Here is a 24,156-nt window from a genome sequence, read left to right on the forward strand (position 1 = left end):
TTGATTCAAATTTGTTTTAGACGTCGTTTCCTACTATCGAGCTTATAGCATCGAGTGCAGCAGCCAGATCGATCCACTCCGCTGTTCGTGAAGTTTTCAATTTTACCATCTAATTACGCGGATAACGTCTAACTTTTGAAACAAACAAGCGATTTGTATTCATCAATTTATTTGTCGCAAGCGGCTGACACGAATAATCGTGAGTTTCGAAGCAAATATTTGAGAACTTTGCATCGCGTTCCTTTACGTTCTAATTTATCGACTCTAAGAATATAGCTCGTACATGGAAGGCAAGTTGATCGACTCTGCTTAGTTTCTCAAAAATTAAATATCCATTAAATATATACGAAATGCGCGTTCTTTTAATTTTACACGCACAGTTTCTTCGTTTCGAAATGTGCGATTTATCGCGATAGAGATAGAAATTGAAGCGCCTTTGGTGCGCAGAATAGTTCGAGTCTATTCGTCACGTGGCCAGAGTATACGCGAGGTTTTCTTGCGACGATTTTCCAGGTCGTTGGGAGGTGCCCGATCGAAAACACCTTTCTCCGCTTCCCTTGCCTCTTCCTTTTCGTCCCGCTCTTCCCTTGACAATTTCGCAAACTTCGATCGAACCGATTCTTCTTTTTTTTTTTTCTTTCACCTTTGCGAAGCTGCGCCCTTCTATCGTCTCGAGCGGAAGATTTTTCCCATTACGAAAACGAATATTCACCGAAGGAGACGACTTGCTATTTTTTTTTAGGCTGTGGATCAAAAAGAAGCGACATTGAAATTTGCCTTGCCTGCTAAGCACCAGAACGAGTAACTTATTAATTAGTAATTTATTTATTTTTATCTTATACATTTCGTGCGTTTTTGCTTCTTCGAATTTCCCCTAAATAAATAAAAATTATATGTACGATCAAGAATTCTGAAATATGAACAGTAGAAATGTTTCAAAATCCTGACTCACCGAGGAACGTCGAAATTCATCGTTTAAAAATTTATCTTATCGATAATTCCTATAGAAGAAACGTAAAAGATAATCGGATGCTTCGATCGTACCTGTCACCTCGCCTCAACCTTCTATCCACGCGAGAAAAAGAAACGAAATTTATTTCTTGATCGTACGTCGATCAATTCCAATCAAAGATCTCGGCTCGTAACCGTTAGCGTATAGCTTGACCATAATTTGTCCCAAAGCAGGAACGCGTATCGATACGTCGAGGTGTAATCGATCGTGGCCCCAATCCGATAAGTCATCCACGATTATCGATCGGTGGCAACGATCGATCGGCTGTCTCGCGGACGATCGATCACGATCTTGAATTTTTAAACATTAGTATCTTTTCCGTAATCAACTAACGTGGATGGTGTGGGTTTTCTGTTCCAGCAAAAGGTGAAATTCTGGTTCGCTACGGGCGGCGCCGGATTTTGCATCAGCAGGGCGCTCGCGATGAAAATGACTCCCGTTGCTGGGTAAGTTTCTATAGTTTTACCTAGAAATATACTTCATCAAAAATATTCTCCAATCTTCCGTTTGTTACGATCGATGTCACTTGCCAATTCCTCGAACGTGTTTTACTTGTCGATTCACGTCGCGTTATCGAACAGAGAAAAAAGAAATTCGAGAGACTCAGGATTCCTATTTTTATACGAGAGAGTGTTACACAGTTCTCTCGATTTTTCGAATTCTTAAAACTTGCACGACCTTCGATTCTGTCGCGTTTCCCTTTGAGTTTACGTTGCCGAAGCATTCATAACGCACCTCCACTTTTTCTCGCCGTTCCGCAAACTGCTGTTTAATTTCGCAATGATCTCGCGACTTGTACTCTTTGTAATTGCTACATCGTAATTACCGCTGGTCAAAGTTACGTGACGGCAATTGCGAAAGCGTTGAAAGAAGTGCGCAGAGGAGTACACGCTGTGAGAATTATCGACGAGACGGCAGGAAAAATTCAAAATCCGCTATCTATCGCCATCGCGATGACACACTATGTACGCTGTCGGTCATAAATATTAGCGCACCTACTCCTTTTGATCCAACGAATTTTACTTTACTTGGTATTCCATGTTACAAGACACGCGCGAGATACCAATGAATTTACAGATTAACGACGAAATAACGAAAAAACAGAAGCAGTGGAAATACAGCAATTTCCATTAGAATTTCTATTATTGTTCGGTTTAGGTTAACGTCGCGACGTGTCTAAATATTTATGGCGATGTATCTGCGTATCAGAGTATTTTATTCCATCGATTCTTTCCAACGAGATATTTATTTCTTTCGCCAATCGCAGACGAGACAGCAGCTCGTTGTCTCGAGTCTGATTCGCGAAGTAGAGAGGAATCGAAGGCAAACAACGGGGCAGTGTTAGCCGCCGGTAAATAATGATTGACGAGGGTCCGTGACATAAACGTCGTCAGAGTTGAGCTCGAATTGCTTCTCGAGACGAACTTATTGATAATAACGCGGATAGCCGCGCGACGTCGCGATCAACCATTCGGATTGCTCGTCGTTGCCCGCTTAAGTGGAATGACTCGTAGCGGTTTCGAGACTCTGTAGTTTGACGGATCGAATCGTTTCAGAAATCACGGATAATCGATGCGCTTCGCCCCTCATTTTCCTCTGTGTCAGATTTCTTTCACCTGCACGTCGGAGTACTTTACGCTCGTTTCGATCGACGAGCACGTTTCATCGTACGATGACGAAAGATACGTTCCTTCGAGATGGTTTAGATGGAAAAGAGGAAGTTTCGATGGTGGAAAAATTTCTTTCGTCGATTTGCAGTTGAGGGAACTTGGCGCGTGGTGCAGGAGGAGTTGGCGATTTATTGATCGGACACGTGTCGCGATGGCACGATTAAGGTAGTCTGGGACAACCGCGGACTATGGCGGCTTTGTTTGCAGCGATGTGACATTCGTCGCTTCTCTGTTTACTCGATTACATTCTCAAAACGTTCGTTCTTCGCGTATGTTCCATTCGTTCGCGTGTAACCCCAGCCTACTTCTTTATCTCGTGCTTACACTTTCGATCGTTCGTTTATACTTCGAATTTGCTTACTTGCCAGTTTCTTTAGATTCTCGATCGATTCGTTGAATTCTTCACTCGCTCGTGTAGCTTTCAACCCGTTAATTGCGTTTTACCCGTATTGCGTTAAGAATACAAAAAGATATAGCGTCAGAACTACAAAGAAACATATTTGTGGCAAACATCGAGGAATATATTTGTATCGATATGAAGAAGCGATTTTGCTAAAACAAAAGTCGTACATCTTTGAACGATCAGTGTGAGAAAAATTATACATTAAGGGGTTAAAAAACCTACCCAGTGTCCATTAACGGCCAAACAATCAAGCACACGTCAATCGACAAACCGGAACGCCAAAGAAACGCAATCTCTGCAGACCTCGTGTGGCGTTTTTTCCAGCGTTTCTATAGATGATATTCCCCCGGTTCCAATATCCTCCTCCCACAGAAGAACGGAGGAAGAAGAGACATTCGGATAGACGGACGTGCAGGTAGGAGGAAGAAAATCGAAGCGGCAGACGAATGAAACTGGCAAAAAGCCCGGCACCTGGGAGGGCTTTCGAATCGCTGCGATCTTCCCTGGCCGCGTTTCCCTCTTCTTGTCCACGTAGCATACACGGTCCTGGCATTATCCTGCCTCCTGTACACTGGTTCCCTTCGTGTTGCAACACGTCCGCACAGAAGGCGGAGTAGAGAAGCGGAGGAGGAGGAGGAGGAGAGAGAACGGTGCAAGTGCATCGAACCGCTTTCTCATTCAGGGACGTTGCCACTGTTCTCTGCCTCTCTTTTCTTCTCCCCCTTTCTCTCTCGTTTTCTCCTTTCTTTCTTATTTCTTCGCCGGTTGTCTCAGTCACCGATCCAAGACCCTTCGATGTACCAATTCTCCGTTCTTTTCCACCTCTTTTTCACAACGTTGATATGTTTCGTTCCACGCGTCCAACGAGAAGGTCCGAATCGTCGATAGTCGAATCTCCTTCTGTCACTACATCGCATCTCCGTTTTTCATGGAAATGGGAGATTTCGTGTTTCGCGTTTACCAGGATCGGGATTACCAGCGCACTCGATGTTCCTCTTCTTTTCTCTTACTCGTCGGTATGGATGGATAGAGAATTTCATCTCTCGGCACCAGCGGAACTCTCGTCGTCCTAATTTCCTTTTTTCCTTCCTATCAACCAGGGAATGAGATTGTTCGCTTCTGCGAAGGAAGGGGCGAAATACCTTTTAGAGCTCTATTCGTTGCTCTATTCGTCTTTTCTTTTCTTTCGAGAAAGGGATATGATATTTCGTAGAGCTTTCGCCGCGCTAATTTTATTTCCTCTTTGTCGAAGAAGGCACGAACACGCTCCTCTCTGAACAGAGTTACAAGTTTCGGAAATCTTCTCCCGCTGGTTCGCTAGGAAACGATAAAGGGAGGGCATATGCGTTTTAAAGAGGTTCAATTGGTTGAAAAATGTTGGAAATCGCTCGACGCATTGTACCCGGTTAAAGCTGACTCGGTACGCAGCAAGAAACTAACACGGCTCTAAGGTATTTTCAAGCGTATAACCGACTGTTATTTACGACGTTCGGCAGTCGTAACGGTGCATCGAGCCTCCTAACTGTCGATAATTTTCCATTAACGTCCGTGCCATCCTCGTTTCGTTAATAGCCGAACAAATCACCTTTACGGGTTCTTCGAACAACCACCATCGCGGCTACTTCCTTCGCGCGTTTCTTCCCTTCAACAATGTCACCGCGAAAAGTATTCTCTTCTATTCTACCGCCACGTTACTTAAAAACCAACCATTCTAATTAATTTTCTTTCAAGTATCGTGCATCGAATTGCATCGTTAATTGCATCGGATGTCGTTCTCCAGATGGCAGGCAATTAGTCTCGCAGTTTCATTTTCTGTTAACGTTACTGTTCGTTTCATAAGACGCGTCCCCGTCTTCTGTGTTTCTCGGAAATCAGAAAGATCTCGATATAATTGTTTCACGATGGTTATCCATTTTAACAGTATATTATCATTATCGAGGTATTATCATTTCATGCAAAGTAACGGCCAAGTCCTTGCGCGTTCCGGCTCTTAACATTAACCGCGAAAAAACTCGCTGCGCCGACATTATCGTTAATGCGCCGACAAAACGATCGAGAGCGTTAAAATAACTGCACGAATAACGAAAGAATATAATCTCGATAATCAGTCGTGACGATAATTGGTCCCGAGAGCTAATTATTAAAATTACGTTTCAAACTTGCTCTCTGAAATCTCCATCACGAGCATCGCAGAGGATCGGAGCTACCAGCGTTGCCGTAAGTAGATTGTGGATTTTTAAGCAAACTCATATTATTTCAGAATGTAATTAAAAATGTAGAACGTCGGTAGAAAATTGTTTTATCTGCCAAACGTCGTATAAAGCGCTATAATTTGGACATTTTACGCATTATGCGCATTCTGTGCAATCTTGGACAAATTTCCTACGCAAATCAAAGTCGAGTTTGGTCACGAGTGTCAAAATTTCATTCGATTCGATTTGATTTTTCTGAACCCTCGCAAAGTCGCGAAATTATTATTAATATGAAAAGAAAGAAAAGAAGATACAGGAAGAAGAACGGAAGAACGAAATTTACGAGTGGTTCGGTTTGAATTCTGTCGATCGAAAGAAGATCGATCGATTCTGCGAAGATGTCGCGATAAAGAAGGAATCTCGGTGATTTTTCGCTTTTATTGGCCGTCCGTCCGAGTCGTCCACTGGTTCAGCTGGATCTCGCGGAGATGGGTCTTAATTAACGACGAACGTGCGTTCACAATGGGCCTGCACAAGCTGATTGCCACCCACGTGCACGCACGCACCCGCGGCAACTCGATTCTGTGTTTCGTATTCGTTCTGCTACCGCTTCTTGCGAATGTCGGCTTATTTTCGTCAAGATGCAACTTAATTAAGAAATCTTGGTGACATTGCAACTTTTCATTCTCGTAGTATCAAAATGTTTCATATGTTTGGTTGTCCGGAAAGTGTCTTTCTTTCGCAAACGTGTTTTTTACAACGGTGCACCTTCGTACAAACGTGAAACCAAGTCTGTGAAATGTCGCGGTGTTTATTCCAACAGAACAAAATGGATCGTATGTAATTTGACAAAACAATATAAAACAAGAAACATCGTGCGTCTATTATTTCCTCATAAAACGAAAGAAGCCAGCAAGAAGAAGGTATTTTCGCCAGAATTAACGTTGATTTTTATTTAGATAAAGACATAATGATATAGATCTATCTACTTTAACTTTAATAATATCATCTGATATTATTAAACCTAATACTTGAATCTAATTAATTAGCACGTAAACGATACGATACAGGCAACGATCTTGCGAACATCTTTTGTAACCACCGTAAATTCCCATATTATGTGTATTCGATGCATTTTTCAACTTTCCATAAATGTACGAGCGTTCGCACTTTGCGTATCACTGTTGCGATTGGTATTAAACATTTCACGTCGGTGGAGCAGAGAAATACTCGCGAGCGACTGTTAATTTGAACGAATACGAATTAAATTGGTTGGCAAACGACTTAGATTTACCATCGGGTTATAACAAGATTCTAACGAGATATAATAAATATCGTTGTTACGATTGACATCAAAATTTCACGTTAACGAGTAAAGGAATAGTCGCGAACGACGATTAACACGTTGACTGCCACGCGTATATTCAGAGAAATCTCCGTCAAGCCACGCGTACAGCAGTATCAAGCGTTCTCTGCTAGGTGCTCCCATCGATATTTTGGTAATGCGAATCGCTCAAGCGGTGGTCTCAAGAATGATCTTTCGTTTCGTTTGTTCGCAACGTTAAAACCACTAGCTGTTGTCGAATATAACGAAGGAAAGCGTGGTATAGATTATTTCGACCAAATGGTTTCTTATGCCACCGCAATTAGAAAAGGAATCAAATGGTACGGAAAACTTGGCATTCGATTCTTTCTGCGAATTTCTGTTGTAAACGCTTTGACGGTTTACAAAATTGCAACAAGGAAAAATAGAAATATTAGAATATTTAGACGATTATTAGTTGCAAAATTATCAGGGTTGTCTGAAAATACAAAAAATCCTTGTCTTCGACGGAGTCGGCATAATATCGTCGTTCGGAAAAACGATTCCGGAAGAAGCATTAGACGCGCGTGCAAACTATGTTACGCGAATAAAAGACGTCGAATGGACCGAACAAAGGCACGAAAGAATTTGAAGAAAACGACAACTTATTGTGCAAATTGTCCCGACCAACCTCAGCTATGTATAGAATGCTTTAAAGTTTTACATTCTAAATGATTTTTTTGATAAACCATTTTCGTATTTTTATTTTATAACAATTCAACTATTATTACAATTAATTATTAATTAACAATTTATTATTATGGAATATCTTTTCAAATACCTACGACGATCCTTCGCAAGTAGTCAAATAAGCGACACCCGAATATGGGTTAGGCGGCCTGACCAGAAACTTTGCTGACACCCGAATACGGGTGTCGTGGCGGTCAACGCGTTAAAGTCGATAGTAGGAACTGGATTGGTTGATAATCGATTTCAATTTACAACGCTTACGATACCATAAAAGAACAAAGACTTTGTGTGCTTTTTAATTTTCACTTTCTTGCAACATTTACGTGGCATTCCTCCGAATCATGGCGTGTAATCAACGCTGGCGTACTTGTAGTGATTTCGACAGTTTCCTCGTGATACCGATTAAAACACGTCTTTCGGGTTTCTTTTGCATCTCTGCAGGTTGAACAGGTTTATTTGTCGAGGGACGCGATTAATCATGCTCGGCACTCGCGTTTCTGGTGCTCGAACTGGTCTTTTTCGGTGAAAGTGAGTTTGAGGGGAAGAGAGATTAATAAAACAGGAACCTGTGCTTTTGGAAACATCCAGTTACATTTTGTCTAGGGTTAATTAAACAAGTTCTTCGATAGAGTTTCCTCCCTGTCGTAGTTGATTAACAGGTCTGATAAATTCTAATTCGATTTGTTTTTATTCAAAGAGGGAAAACGATAAAATCTTCGTAGATGGAATCGACCCTTTTGCGCTCTACCGATCTTGTTCCAGCGACGATGTTACTTTTTATATTTTTTATATCGATGCAAGGAAGGGAAGAAGGCTACTGCAGAAAACAAATTTGCAAACATTTCCAGTGTTTTCTTTTCCGAAACAAAATCCTCGATTTCGAAACGTTGTTGTCTCTTTACAAACGTACAAAATATGGAATATGTAACGAAGTAAAAGAACCATTAAAACGTACGGAATACTAAAAGAAACTGGGAAATATAATTTTGCGAACGATTCTAATTCCGGAGTTGCCGATCGACCATAATAATTTTTAAATCGAAGACAAACTACCGACTCTCTAGGCTTTTTGGAGCACGTCCAATTAATTGAGACAAGTAACGGTAGCCACTTACTGTTAAACGATTTACTGTATGGAAAGTGTCTTGCAAACTATCACTGCGTAGGAATTAGTGGAGTTGAACTACAGGTTCAGCCAGTTGACAGCGAATGGTTTGGGAAAGCCTACTCGACTAGAAAAATTGAACGGAACGAATTTACTCGACTGAATCGTTTTACCGAACCGTTGGACAAAATTTTACTGCCCACGCGCGATAAGTTGCTAAATATGGGTTGTCCGGAAAGTGTCTTTCTTTGGCAAACGTGTTTTTTACAACAGTGCACCTTCGTACAAACGCGAAACCAAGTGTGTGAAATGTCACGCTGTTTATGTCAACAGAACAAAATGGATCGTACGTAATTCGACGAAGTAATATAAAACGAAACACGTTGTGCGTCTATTATTTTCTCATGAAACGAAAGAAACTTCTCGAACAACCTAATAACTCGACTTTCGGTCTAAATCGATTCTTAAAAAACACAGACGCCTAAAACAACGATATACCGGGTCGCGACAAATATCGATAGATCCATAATGTTTCTCCGAATGAAATGAAAGCCCTGAACCGATGCCACCCTCGAAAATTGAGTTTCTGTCTAGCAGCGAAGGAGCCGGAATACCGAGACGGCTTTTGCACGATCAGAGATCGGCCGAAAATTCAGGCTGGCGAGCCATCAGGTAGCCGGGTCGAGTGATCTATAGATCGGCGACGGATCCACCGGCCACGTATCCGTAGGAATGCCCAAATTGGTTTGGTCGGCCGCGGGTTTATAGACGTTGCAGGCCGCGATCACGCGGTGGAATCCAATTAGGCGAGCAATAATGGAATCAAAGAGATCCTTTGGACGCTTCCTTCGCTTCCTTCCCTGTCCACCATCTTCGCCTCTCCGCCCGCATCTTCGATACGTGGGACTCGAGAGGATCCGTTTATCTCGTTCGCCTCGTATTTGTTTTTCTATGAAAATGTCGGTCGGTTAGAAGGAACGAAGCGAATGGATGATTAAAACGCTCGACGACAGTAACGGGCTCGTTGATGGCCAGGAAATACCAACGATGCCGCTTTTTACGGCGACGATAAAGCCGTCAGCTGTTTTATTAACGTGTTATATGGTTGGAATCGATTTGCATGGTGTCCAACTATGTTTGAATAATTTCTTCTCTGCTTTCTCTCGCTTATACTATACGTTTTTTCCTCGCCGTTTTTTATCGCAAGTTGGAACGACGATGATGTCTTAACCTGATTTTCTAATCTTCCGGGTCGTTGATCTTCGCAGCTACCAGAAAGGGAAGCGTGGAAATGGTCCATCGATCGAGTCGTCGCTCCCTTACGCTTCACCATACCACATAGACGACACATAGTTTTTGCCGTCGTATTTTTTACTTTTCCGTTTATTGTCGCGACGAGAAAGATACGTACCAGGGGAGGAGCGATTCGGCTTGTGGAAAAGCTTGGGAGCTTTCCATCGTGACACGCATGGGAATAACAAAGTCGTCGAAGGGAATCCAGATTTAATCTCATCCTCGGAGACTTCTGTTTTTAGGAGATATTCCATCGTGGAAAATTCACCTGTTTTCGCCGTAACATGCTCGACGTATTTTCAAGTAATAAAAGAATATGATAGGAGCTCGCGTGTAATATAGGGTGTTTCGAAATTATGATACAATCGGAGAAAAGGTAATTTCTCACGGTAAAAGTATCTCACATCTTACGGTTGTATCACGATTTCAGAAACACCCTTATGTTATTAATAAAAAAAATATATGTAGTATCGTGGAAAAAAGGCCTGTGGCGGCACTCGACAGCAAAATATCATCACTCGACACTAACTAGTGTCGAACGATGGCAGCGCAGTGGTTAGCACCTTAGGTTGCGAACGTTCGGAACCCGGGTTCGAATCCCGACGACCGTCCAGAGTCCGATTTTTCTTCCACGATACAAAAAATGAGAAGAAAAGTGGACCGTACTCAGCAGCGACATACACAGCCTTTAAGTATTCCGATACTACATATATATATATATATATATATATATATAGTAGCCTTGTATTACATAAATCTTCCAATTAAAAAACTCAAGATTTTGAATTTCGATCGTGTTGTTTCAAAAGCGAAGAAAATTTCTATCATAGTGATCGTGATTCGTTTAACCGCTACATAGTCAAATGCATGCGTACTCGGAGAAGATTCAAAGTCGATTTTTTCGAAAACAAAGCCCCGAATGAACAAAATTTGTTCCATGTTTTCGACTTATTATCACCTGCTGCTGTTTGTACCACGAACACTGTGTAGACACTCTGTAGAACGTTACCCGTGTAATGATAATATCACTCGCATAATCAAACTGTTCTTGTTATCGGCGCAAAGAAGTGAAACCAAAATGAAAAAATTTCTTCGAATCAAATGGACGTTGAAATGGTCGAGAGAGACGGTAGAGACGTTTATACTGGACGCATCGCGGAATATACGTCTCAATCGAATCGATCGTAAGCGACGTTGGGGCGTCCATGGAACGATCGATAACGATCCATCGCGTCTCTTTCTCCGGGATCGAGAAGCGATCAGGCCTAAGGCGGTTGTTCGATCGGCGATCGGAAACGATTCGAAGCGGCCCGAACGAATGAAGTGGCGATACGTGCGCGACGTGGCCGATAGTTTCATCCGGTACGGTGGCTCGATCGCGGGATCGATAATCGATCTCGAGGCTCAACCGTCCCCTCCGTGGCGCCTCTTTTCCATTTCGCGTTTCTCCTTTCTCTTTTCGCTTTCCAGCCATGTTTCTTTTCGAACATTTGATGAATTTAGTCCCCGATTTACTTATTCGAGAATGTTAATCGCCGATCTGCTTATGCGAGAATGTCAATAGGCGGCGGTCAAATGGTAATACAGAGACTTATCGTGAATTATTTTTGCCAAAAGTTTTTCTTATTTTATAGCTAATCAGGCAAAGGTTTCCCTGAATTCGCGTAAAAATCGAAAGATGCGACGAAAACGTACATCAAAATGTATCAAATTTATAGAGCAAAGTGTTCGTTGTAATATTTGGTGGATGAAGCAAGTCTCTGCTTACGTCTCGTTCGCAATAAATTTGCATAAAAATCGACGATCTAGGTACTAGAGACGTTCGTAAATTTTTCTCATTTTTTGAAACAAGAAATAATCGTTGGTAGTACGATTTCCGGCTCCGACTTGACGTCAAAGTCGTTAAAACTCTTTTGGTTTACTCCGATCTCGCTGTCCAGATTGGGACGTAAAAGGTTCGAAGACCGTAGCAGGTTAATTTCACTCTCACCGAGGTCCATTAAAATGCTCTTATTTTAGAAACTTTCCCTTCTTTCTCAAGTTCGCTAGTTGCCTAATTGATCTAAATAAAAATCCAAGTACATCAGAATCGAAACTTTCGAAACTGAAAAACTGAAATTACCCTTCGCGAAAATCAGCTAATCCTGCAAATCTAACAATTTCACGTTTTTTTTTCGTTTCTTATTATTTCTCAAGTAAAATTCGAACAACGTCTCTTTAGAACGTGTTACCTAATTAGGCTAAATAAAACGTTGTTTTACACGGATACAGATCTTCCCAAACTGGAGAATGAAAATAAAAATAAAACCAGTCACTTTGTTAATTGGTTAATTATCCACCTTTCCTCGAAACTAAAATTCGAAGTCAGTTTCCCTGTTCAAAATCGATCGTCAAATTGAAAGAACGCCTCTTTAGACCGCGTTTCCTAATTAACCTAAATAAAACCTTGTTTTACGCGGATACGTGTCTTTTCAAATCGGAGAATCAAAATTACCATTCATTTTGTTAATCTGTTAATTACCCACCTTCCCTCGGAACCAAAATTCCAAGTCAGTTTCTCCATTCAAAACCAATCGACAAATTCGAGGAACGTCCTCTGTAGACCACGCTCGTTAATTAACCGAAATAACGCTTTGATTTACACGGAAAAAGATCTTCACAAACTAGGAAATTGAGATTACCATCTCGTCGTAAGTCCGCTAATTATCCATCTTTCCGTGAAAGCAAAATTCGAGGTCAGTTTGCCCATCCAAGTCAGATTGGCAATTTAAAAGGCAAACCTAAATAAAACCTTAAAAATAAGACTTGGATACAGATCTTGCCAAACTGGCGAATTAAAATTACCATTCACCCGTATCTATCAACTGTGTAAATTACACACCTTTCCACGAAACTATAGCTCGGAGCTAGTTTCCTGCTCGTCCAAGACCGATGAGCAAATTCGAGGAAGCCTGTTTCGAGAACTCGTCATCGGAAGCGTTCCTTTTCCCTCGCGAGAAGCTCGCCCGGAATGCCTCGGAGAACAGGGCGAAAAACGGGCCGTGAGATAAACGGAAACTAAGGAAGAAAGGAAGAAAAAAAGAAAAAATAGAAGGCAGAGAAAAAGGAATCGTCTGAAACGGTGGTGGTATCAGCGAAATCTGTCCTTGGTTATTTAGCACCGGACGAAGACGGAAAGCTTCGATTCCGCTCCCCTCTTCGGTTGCTTGCCGTGTAACCCCAAAATTTCGATTTCGTCGCGGGCCCCAGGTATTTTAACGAGGCCGATATTCCGTGTCGGCGCGCTGCCGAAAGGACACCGAACGACGGACCGACGAGACGACCGGTCGCGCAACGCGCCTGAAAAAGACGTGAAACCATTGGTCAACTACGAGAGAAACGAGGACGAAGATACTCGGAGAAAAATAAAGGGAGAGGGAAGGTCCGAGGAAAGGGTACGCGATTTCGGGACTAATCTGGCCAATTAAAAAGAGCCGAGAGATGGGCAGAGGCACGGTGGATTCTCGAATCCGGCGATGGTATTCGCTAATGAGCGCTTCTCTCTTTCTCTCTTCGCGCTAACGTTCGTTCGTCCGTCTTTTTCCTTGTTAGAGCCTCTCCTCTCTGCCGTCCCCTCGATTTAGACTTTCTCCTGACCATCGACTCCTGGAAAACGTTAATTAGACGCGCTACTTTTGCGTACGCGGTCGAAGAGATCGCGACTAATTGGACCGGGCATAGCGGAAATTTTCCATGGGACGCGCGTCCGTTGCCCGTTTCTTCAGGATGGCAGGCGAGCGTGAGAAATTTGTCGCCACTACGAGCAAACAGGGAAGAAATTGTTTACGCGGTTCGATTTTTCGGCGTTTCAAGAGAGACGCTTGTGACAGAATATGGCGGAATAGGGGAAGCTTTTTGTCAGACGTAGGGGGAACGATAACAAACGGGGAGAGCGGCGTCGCGGATCGATTTTCGCTTTGGGGATCTTGGAAGGGCTCGAACAGCCGGAACACGGTCTTTCTAACTGTTTATGGGAATTGCAATCTTAATTGGGTGGGAATCGCGTCGCAATGGAACGCATGCTACGTTACGTTTCTCGTTTTAGTAGTCGCCGTCTAAGTTTGTTAATATTTTTGTTTGTTTGGTGAAATTATTAACGCGCGGTTGCTTGAACGTTTCGAATATGCTGGTCGACGCAACGAGAATTTCGTGAAACAAAGGCTGTCGTGAACGAGCGACGACTGAGGACACGTATCGACGACGATATTGTTCTTAGTTTCATCGTTTAGAGGGAACGATTTACGAAAATGCGCTCATAATTTGAAGGGTTAACGTTCGAGAAAACGAAAACTCGAGTCTATCGCATGGCGATTCGTGGAGAAGATTTAATCTAATAGTTTGGACAACGGGATAAAATTGGAAAGGATAGGATAACCGTATAATGAAACGAGTTAGGCTATCGAAAGAAGTAATCGAGGATCTCGAAAGAGGGAACTTCGTAGCCGCGTTGTTTTATCTATTCAAGCGCACCTGCGCGTCTTCCTGCTTTTCTTGCCGAGGGCCGGGCAGTCCTCGTTGCATTGCAAATGCGGATTGTTCACGACCTAGCCTAACGAGTCTCGGTGAATCGTATTCGTGAATGACGAATAATTTCATTTGATCGTCAAATTTATTCGTCTTCGCCGATATTGCTATCTATTTTTGTATTCGTGGAGCGAATAAAGATACTCCGGCGAATATAATTAAACGAATCGCAATAATTATTTGACAAAGTACCACACAGCAAGAACAAACGCGTGTCAAATGTAAGAAGCTACGAAAAGTATCCGCACGTGGTTTTATTTTCCAATTAGCTGATACAGCCTGCCTTTGATCGTGACTTTATGTAATCTTTTTCGATAATATAATCGACGATTTCGTGAGTTTCTACTGGCTCGGCAAACGTCCTGTAGACCGTGAACCGACATCGATCGTTGCACAGCGAATTCGCGAAACGCTATATCGGTGGCGGCGATTCTAAATAAAACAGCGGAGAAGGTCGCTGTTGCGTTGCAAATATCCGTAAACTGCGTCTGATTCATATTTCCGACCTCTGTTTCTTTTTCTCATGGATCGATGTTTCGCATACCTAAAGCTTACTCGAGAAACGCTCTTTAAAATGATAAAAGCCTGGCGAAAATTCACCCAGTGGCTGTTGAGATTAGCCGGAACGGACGCTTGCCGGTAACTTCATTTTGTAACACGTATAGAAGATAAAGCGTTTCTTTATCAGGTTTTGCATCTCATTTTCATAGTGTCGAATTTTTCTTGTCCTACGAAAATATTGGCAAATTGCATGAGATTTAACGCACTCAAAGTTCGTTCGTATGTAACGCAATTAATTAGCATGTAAATGCTTGAATAAATACAATGGTGTACGAATACCTTTCGCAGCCACTGTAGTTATTGCAGTATCGAAAATATAATAATAATTAGTTTATTAATGATAAATGGATTAAACAGAAAACAACGGTTATTTAACATGAACTAATCGTAACAACGTATTATAATTAATTAACAACTCTCGTCAACACAGATTCAACTCTCTTTCAACAACGCTAACAACACTATCTCGACGACGCAATCCGCACTCTCTGGTTTCTCGACTCATACCGCCGTTAATTCGTTTATGTCTCTTAGCAACCCTTTGTCTTTTGTCTGATATCTTTTGTTTAAGCCCCTTCATGCACACGCTCAGCAACCGCTCGTTTACAATTCGCATGACACCCCCCTAGGCCCCTCGTCCACGATACTACGTTATTATTCATGCAAGTAGATAGAGAACGAATGGCCGTGGCGTGATTTTGTTATATTTGCTGCAATTTGTAATAATAAATTTGCAATTATATTATAAACAACAGATGGCAAAGTTTGAATTCCGAATGACAAGTTAACGGGATATTCGCGAGAAAATTTATTCAGCAACAGCAAAGTTTTACAATAACGTATTTATTCGAACAATTACCTAGATAAAAATTTATTCTACCGGCCGTGCCTTATCTTCGGCCGCCACCGCCGCCGTACCGATTTATCCTCGTTTCCCCGGAGAACCGATGGGACAAATCTACGATAGGTGGCCAAGAGGAGGCGGCGAGCCTTTGAGACATTTGTCCGTCGGTGTTCTCTCACGTTTGCGCAGCCCCCGAGAAGAGGAGGTGCCGCGCGATATACAAGCGGCCCCGTCGTGTCCGCGACTACCGGTCGCCGCTCTAATTGGCACGATTTATGTCCGCCGCGGGTCGCGCGTCTTCTCGCCCTAGCTGCTCGATCAACGTCCACCCAAATTTTCGTGCTTTCCTTTTACTTTGACGAGTGGAATGCCTGCTGCCGCCAGCCATAGAGATATTCAAGGAATCGGAACTTCAAGCCGATCCAAAGGGTTCAATTCTGGACGTGCGTTGAGACGGACGCGAGAGACGGTGAGACTCCGGAGAAACGTACGGTATATACAGGGTGTTCGGCTACAGGTGCGAGGAAATCCGAGGGGTTGATTCTTAGAGCCGAAATAACATAAAAATCAAGAATATCAAAATTGCGTTTTTGGCTTTGTTTTTTAGTTATTGACAAGTAAAAATTGTCGGTGTATGTGTAAAAATAAATGTATACAGGGTGGTTGGTAACTGGTTCTACGCGAAAAAAGAAGTCGAGAATATAGAATAACAATTTTTCGTTCGAGGCTTTGTTTTCGAGAAAAACGACTTTGAATTTTCGCTCGGTACGCGTGCACTTTATCGCGTCTCGTTATAACGGATCTCACTGTAGATCGTTGTCTCGATGGTAAAATTGAAAAAAAAAATTTTTATTCTAGATTTTCGACTTCTTTTTTCGCGTACAATCACCCCCTTTCCGCTTGTACCACCAGTTACCAACCACCCTGTATATCAGAGAACATGCTGATTAATTAACTCCGTAAAATTGGAACGCGTAGAAACACGACAAGTGCGAATGCCATTTCTTTTTTTAATTCGCTATTTACTATACAGGGTGTGCCGTCTAACTTTATTATCCGAAATATCTCGTTGGACTTCGATGGTACTGAAAAGTGTTTCAGGAACAAGTTGAATGATCTCGGGGGCAACGTAATTTGACACGATTAGCTTTCAGCGTAGGTGAACGCGTAGAGGAGATACGACCATTATGTTATGATGTTTCTTTTAACGACATCATATGTTTTTTAACACATCGGTCGATCCAGGTAATCGTTCTCTGTAAGAAAGTAACAATTTGTTGTAACGATTTGTCTTTAAACTTTGATTTGTATTTTATACAAAAAAAAGGAGATGGTCTTTGTTTAAAAAGATAACGCAACTGCAAAGTGCGCGTGCATCTTTGCACTTGTACTCGTTCATCCTCTTTCTCCCTCATTTTTCCCTCGCACTTATCGTTATCGAGGAAGACGCTGGAAATTAAAAGTGTGTACACCCTGTATATAGAATTTGCGGTTATTTATGCCGTCTCCTTAAGATAAATTTTATGCACGATCTGGTTTCCCTTTCGAGATGTTGAATATTAATCATGTATCCGGATAATGTGAAATTGATAACTGTGTAAAAACTGGTACTGATCAAGTTCGACTTTTGAGACGTTCATATACATATAGCGGCGGATAAAAGAAAGTTTATAAAATAAGGAGCAGGTGTACAAAGACCATAGTTGAACGAAATGAATTTATATTTAATAAATGCAACGAATAAATGTAATGTGCAATACCACGGAACAAACGGTTCTTGCTAACGCGATAAAGAATTTTTTCGAGCAGAAGTTACTAAGACTCCTATCAATTTTAAATTTCCTTTTATCCGCCACTGTTTTTGTAAGTGTCTAGAAATTCTAAAGAGCCGCCGGTGTTGGAATCTTCGAGAGAACGAATCCTCGTTTAACCATCGAGTCGCGAAACGAACCTACGAATAAGGCCTGATCATTTGGGTCTGCGTTAGGTGTCTATGGTTGAAAGGAATCTAATTATCTTTGAACCGAGGCTCGTCACATCGATTCGACGCAAGTATTTCTTCCAAAATTCTTGCGCGTCACTTTCAAGATGCTAGCGACACCCTTCCTGCACCCCGAATTCGTCAATCGAAATTCTCGACTCGTAAATCAACCAACTCGTGTATAATACACGTAGAAAAAAAAGCAGTTTGAATCAACAACTTTGAGATAGAAGTAGAGGCGCTTCGAACACGCCATGGAAAATAATTTCAAGCTTGTCGAGGCGTGTCGCGGCGTGTTAGGCTCGCGTGGCACCAGAACAGATTCGCCACGCGTTCTCCACCAAGATCGAAGAGAGGAAAACGAAAGAGAAAGAGAGAGAGAGAGAGAGAGAGTATTCGTCCAATTAATAGGCTGAATTATCGCGTAATCGATGGAAATTCGTTAGGGACTAGGAGATATCGGAGACGAGCGTGGTCAGTTAATAAATGCGCGGCGACTCGGTTTAATGCGGCTAACCAGTTTCCGGCGCGTCGCAGAGCGGGACGAGGACGACGACAGGCCGACCAGCAGGTGCACATGCTCGCGCCGGCTAATCTACATGCCTGGAATGCCGGTAAATTAAGGAGCCGTCGTCCTCTTCCAGCGCCCCTGCAATCGACAATTAAACGGTCCCTCGTTACTTTCCCATTATCTGATTCTAATATTTCTCGCCCGGTTGAAAAGTCGCGGATCAAAACCTTTCCTCCTCGTCCTTTTTTTTTTCTTTTTATCTGGATCTTCGGCAGGATATTCAGATTACGTGTTCGAAGGTCGACGATCTCGAATCACGGTTTTCGTCGTTGATTTTGGTTTCGTTTCGGTAGAATGGATTTAAGTCGATGAATGACGATATACAGGATTGGAATGGATATCTGATTTTGATACTGTTAGTATGCGGTCTTCAGCATGTTGGTTTTCAACGAACGATATGGGTAATTTCAATGCAAATATCGTTGCGCTCCTCAGGACCATTTTATCATTACATCGAAATGGATTTAATTTGGAAATTATGCATGTGGTCTTTTCAAGGCGTTGCTTTCAAATAAATGGACACTTTCGATGCAGATATCCTTGCATTTTTTATACGTATTTTGTTATTACATTCGCTTCTCTAACGCGTTCCTTCGTGTGTTTCTAGATGTTTGAATTTCTCGCAAATTTCAACGTCTCGCGAATTTCCCGAACGTTTTAATTCTTTTATCTTCTACTTTACCCTTTTCCTCTCTCACATCTTCGATTTGCTAATTTGCGCATTGACGATTTATTCACTGCAGCTCAAACAAGGGTATACACTTACAGCTTTGAAAGAAAGTTAAAACTAAACTGCTAAAGCTTGTTAGTAACGATACATAAAAGCGTAAGTACGCTAAGACCCGACGTAAAGGCAATCGCAATATCGCGATTGGAAAATTCTTCGACCATTGCGTTTACTTCCTAAAACTACTCTCCGCGATTAGCTAATTTGCGTATTCAAGGCTCGTGCGCTCCAGCTCAGAAAACGCCATGTACGCCAGACGATTGTTCCTATGTTGTGACTTCTGTGTCCGACTTGATCACAAGAGAAAATAATTTTACCATCTTTTCTAATTTTAATTTAATTTAATTTAATTTTCAAATTACCCGCACCCTAACAAAATCTGCTACAAAATTACACTATACGATTTTACCAACTGGATCAAAGTTTCAAATACTTTCTGTCTTTCGCTGTTACCGGCAGTTTGAAGCATAAGCATAAAAGTTTATCAGTTTCTCCGTGACATTATGCGATTTTATTCGTCCATATCCTTTGCTGCAATTTTTTATCCACCTTGAACAAACTGGTATCTCAAACATTCTATACTTTTCCTAATAACTGCCCTAAGACTTCCGACGTAAAAGCGATACCGGAATTAAAAAAAAGAATTCCACGACCACTTTTTATTTACTCCAAACTCTGTTCACTTCGAGTTTCGTTTACCTGCAAAAGCCAGTCTCGTCTGTCAACGATTCTTTTTATCCGCTATGCGCTATCGATCTTCAATTCCAATGAACTTCTACCCGACCCGCAGGATGACGTTATCGCCAGAACGTAGCCATAATCCACGTTATCCGCGTCTCTAATAGCCATAAATAATAACACAGCCGCTCGCATTGGTCGCGTTTCCTGGTCTTCCAGGCACACGCGTGTGCGAATACGACACGCGGAGGCGAAGAATTTATCGGCGTCGCGCTCGGTTTGCCTAGCTGCCCTCGACAGGCTCGTCCCTCTTCCGCTCTTCTTTTCTACCCTGTTTCGCATTGGCCACCCGACGCGAACCGGCCATAAACAGCGGATAATCCTAGAACGAGGTGGGCGCGGTCCACAGGGAAAGCCGCGACACGATCCGTGTGGAAAAGGATGAAAAGCACGCGCCGAGGCCATAGAACGTTCCGTAATTCACGTCACAGGCCCGGCGTCCAGGTCCAGGTGAAATGGTATTCACGGACGGTTAATTTATTTCGCGATCGTCCCGGAATTTATTTCGCTCGATGGCTCGAGATTTCTGAAATAAATCACAAACCGAGTTTATTATTCCTTGGAACGTGTCCGGCAATATTAAAGGAGCTTGTAGATCTCGAAAGGGCGTAGGTGGAATGGCGAGTTCTTGGAGGTTCCAAGCGTTCGTAGAAAGATCGACGATCCTTGTATCGGAATAATTGTAACTACAAAACGACGTTTTTCTAACTGACGTTGCAATTTGCACGTATCGTTTGTTCGAAATATCGTAGATTCGACGAAAATAATTTTTACGTGTTCGCCATATGAATTACGTTTATACGAATCGTTTATATGAGTCACGATAAAACACTAACTTCCACTTGTCGAAAAATTGAAAAAAAAGAAAGAAAAAAATAGAAAAGAGCGTAAATGGTAGTACGTGATATGTTTGATGGACGATGGAACGATATTGAGAGGAGGAATTCGCGAGGACGCGGTCACGCGAGACGATTTCCTACGTTTGATCAGGCAATCGATGAGAGACACGGTGGATGCGGTTAACGGGTGTTTGCGTTTACTTGCAGAGGCGGGAAGTTCATCACGGTGGGCGACAGAATTAGGTTGCCCGACGACGTGACGATGGGATACATTATCGAGTATCTGCTGAAAAAGCAGCTCACAGTCGTCGAGCAGTTCCATTCTCATCTGGAACCGATGAAGTTCCTCAACAAGGACACCTTTGGCGAGCAGGTAAGTGAAACGTTCGAATGACTGAATTTTATTCCTTAAAATTATAGAACTCTCTTTTTAGAATCATACTATCGTCTAATAAGTACAATAGATGTTATTGCGATGTTAATATAAATTGCGTGCTTCCCACTGCTTTTATTTTTCAATTAAACAATTCGTTTTAAACCTGTTGATTCATTCGTGTCGCACGTACTTTGCTTCATGACGTAAAGTGTTAAACAAAATAAAGTTGATCAGAGTTTTGCAGTAATTGCAATCAGATAGTTCCGGGGATCCTAATACTTGCGGCTTGCAGTGTATTTCGATTTCCCGACGGCTCCATGATTTCATAATTTCTTCGTTCTTCGATCGTTTCGACCTTTACCACCGAAATCCTACGACTTTGTCGGGAATTCGTGTGATTTCACATTTTTCCAATTCTATTCCTTCTCTGTACTTTCTTTTTCAAACTCTCGCAGTTGCAGAGTTCTATCTTCAATTTTACACGATACGGTTTCTACGCAATGTGACAAATAAATACGCTGCTGGTCGAAACTGTTATAGTTGATATTACGTTTCTCGCGCACAGACAGCAGAAGGCGACGAAATTATATTTCTGCAAATTTCTTTTTCGAACTTTCACAGTTGCAGAGTTCTATCTTCAATTTTACGCGATACGGTTTCTACGCAATGTGACAAATAAATACGCTGCTGGTCGAAACTGTTATAGTTGATATTACGTTTCTCGCGCACAGACAGCAGAAGGCGACGAAATTATATTTCTGCAAAATTCCACGGATTTGCTTCTGTCTAACCGCGCTGAAGTCCTTAAATACTTGGTTCCGCGTTGAAAATGGTAATCCGCGGCGCGCTCGTCGAAGCGAGTACCGTTCGCGCTCAATCTCGGCTGCGTTCCACCGGCGGTGATTAATTGATCCGGTACGAGGCGGGGGATTAAAAAAAAGTCACGGCAGAGGGGCACAAGAGGGGAATTAAGATCGTACGGGTCGCAGTGTGAAGTCTAATCGCGGGTAATGGAATAATCCCCGCGATGAATCACCATGGCTGCTGCTGCTGCCTCTTTCCTCGCTCGTACGCGAACAATGACCAATTGATTCGATCGTCGCGTTCTCCGTTCTTCCGGAGAACGCCGACCCCTCGAACTAACTCACGCAACCCGAGCAGGTGATCGCCTTATGTTTACGCGTGGTCGTCGCGTACACCAGGTGTTATTTGCTATTACCTGCACATTTTCCAAGTTCCCCTGCCTTCGAGCGCAACGTGCCGTTTTTGTTAACCGGTCTGGTGTTGACAGTCGAATATCATTTTCTTATTTCACTCAATTTGGACGAGTTTTTTTTCGATAAATGGTAGAAACAAGTATATCTCGAGATATATAGCTGTTTCTACCGTTTAACAAAGATACCGTACAAGTCAAATAAGGAAACGATATTCAGCTGTCAACATCGTATTGGTTCGTTAAAATGGCAAACCGTAAAGAAGACCGTCAGAATTGAACCAAATACGAAAATGATATTCTACCGTGAACGGACGAAACGTATCTCGAGATATATAGCTGTTTCTATCGTTTAGGAAAGAAACCGTTTGAATAAAATAAGAAGATGATGTTCATCAGCCAACAGCAGATCGGTTCGCAAAAATCGCACGTACTGAAATTACTGCGGAATTATGTAAATTTACAACAATTGGAGGAAAAATTCGAACAATCACTATCGAGATCGACACATTAGGACGATAATCTAATAATTTCCATAATTCTCAACGATAAAACTCCAAAAGGACCGCAGAGGGTTAATAATATTCCGTAACACGACGAAATTAGATCACCAGTCGGCGGTATCTAAACGCTCTGATAGATCGTTAACAACAAGGTATTGATCGATTCGTGGGTTAATTATAGATTCATGGATTAATTCCGGCGAAACGTAGACCGATCGGTTTCGATTAAAGCGAACGAGGGGCCAAAATGTACGAGAACGTTCGAAACGCGCGTGCTCCGATTTCGACGAATCCGAAGATTCTTGAAAAGCTGACGAAGTAGAAAACGAGTATACCGAAATTTTCCATGGCTCGTAAGCTACGCAAGCGTATCGTCGAGCCTCGCGAACAAATATTTTTATAGCGCTCATAGGCAGAACATGATCGGGCTTTTGGTCTCGCGTTTCATACGACCAGCGTAATACGTGTTGCTTGATTCTCGGCCTGGAATGCGAAAATAAGCAATATCGCGTTCCTTTCTGATGATCATGCGCGTCAAGCGTGACATAATTTGCTGCTGATATAGCGAGATGTTGTAACGAAGCATCGATTAACGATACCAGTCGACGAAACAGCACCTAACCCTTGATATTTCAATGCAGATGATCATTCACGCGCTACCAATCCCAACTGTCACGATAATCAGTCAAAAGTCTATCCGAACAAAATTATAAATCACCGCGCAACTTTTTTCTACGCCGTTGCCAGTGACCTCGTACTTGATGGCACCTTCGATCGTAATTAAAATGAAAAAAGAGAATTGCAGAATGGAAAATATGAAAAATAAGAAACGCGAAATCGTGTCGATTTTTAAATCAAATTAGAATCGCATATTCGATGGCTAGCGTTTATATTCTTGACAATTTTCATGCTCGACATGTTCTTCGTCTCATTTACGTTACGGATTTTCTGTTGCAGGTGTCGTTCAGCTACTCGAAAGGTCCGAGGGACGAGTGGAATATTCTAAAGATCGACGGTTTCGATATGAAGGACGATCCGAAAAGGTACCATCTAATCGATATCGATATAGTAGAAAACTTCGTTTGTATGAACTCTGCTTATTCGAGCGAAATTGAAAAGTCCAGTGGAAGGAACTTTTACCGATTGCATCTATCTATTTGTGCGTGAACGCTTATTGTCAGAACGAAGAATCTGGAAGTTGGATGGTCTCCAACGCACGAACCGCGACTATACAGGGTGGTTGGTAAGTAGTGGTACAGGCGGAAAGGGGGTGATTCTACGCGAAAAAAGAAGTCGGAAATATAAAATAAAAATCTTTTTTTTAATTTCTTTTTTTGTTAAATTTTTCCACCGAGACAACGATCTACAGCGAGATCCGTTATAACGAGACGCGATAAAGTGCACGCGTACCGAGCCAAAATTCAAAGTCGATTTTTTCGACAACAAAGCCTCGAACGAAAAATTTTTATTCTATATTTTCGACTTCTTTTTTCGCGCAGAATCACCCCCTTT

At 42.2% G+C, this 24,156-nt stretch overlaps 1 protein-coding gene across 1 annotated transcript in view; it reads left to right on the forward strand.

Annotated features, from left to right (window-relative positions):
- Nucleotides 1-1,372: 1,372 nt before the first annotated feature.
- The window catches only part of LOC117208830 (fringe glycosyltransferase-like), a gene marked incomplete at its 5' end in the record, with an annotated part of 29,838 nt that continues 7,054 nt past the window's right edge, over nucleotides 1,373-24,156 (forward strand). The window contains 3 exons of the mRNA XM_033450232.1: nucleotides 1,373-1,458; nucleotides 20,760-20,925; nucleotides 23,602-23,687. Of these exons, the coding sequence (XP_033306123.1) occupies nucleotides 1,373-1,458; nucleotides 20,760-20,925; nucleotides 23,602-23,687 (338 nt within the window). The remainder of the gene's footprint in view (nucleotides 1,459-20,759; nucleotides 20,926-23,601; nucleotides 23,688-24,156) is intronic.

The sequence above is a fragment of the Bombus bifarius genome, unplaced genomic scaffold (genome assembly GCF_011952205.1).
Source record: "Bombus bifarius isolate JDL3187 unplaced genomic scaffold, Bbif_JDL3187 scf7180000008162, whole genome shotgun sequence".
Lineage (NCBI taxonomy): Eukaryota > Metazoa > Arthropoda > Insecta > Hymenoptera > Apidae > Bombus > Bombus bifarius.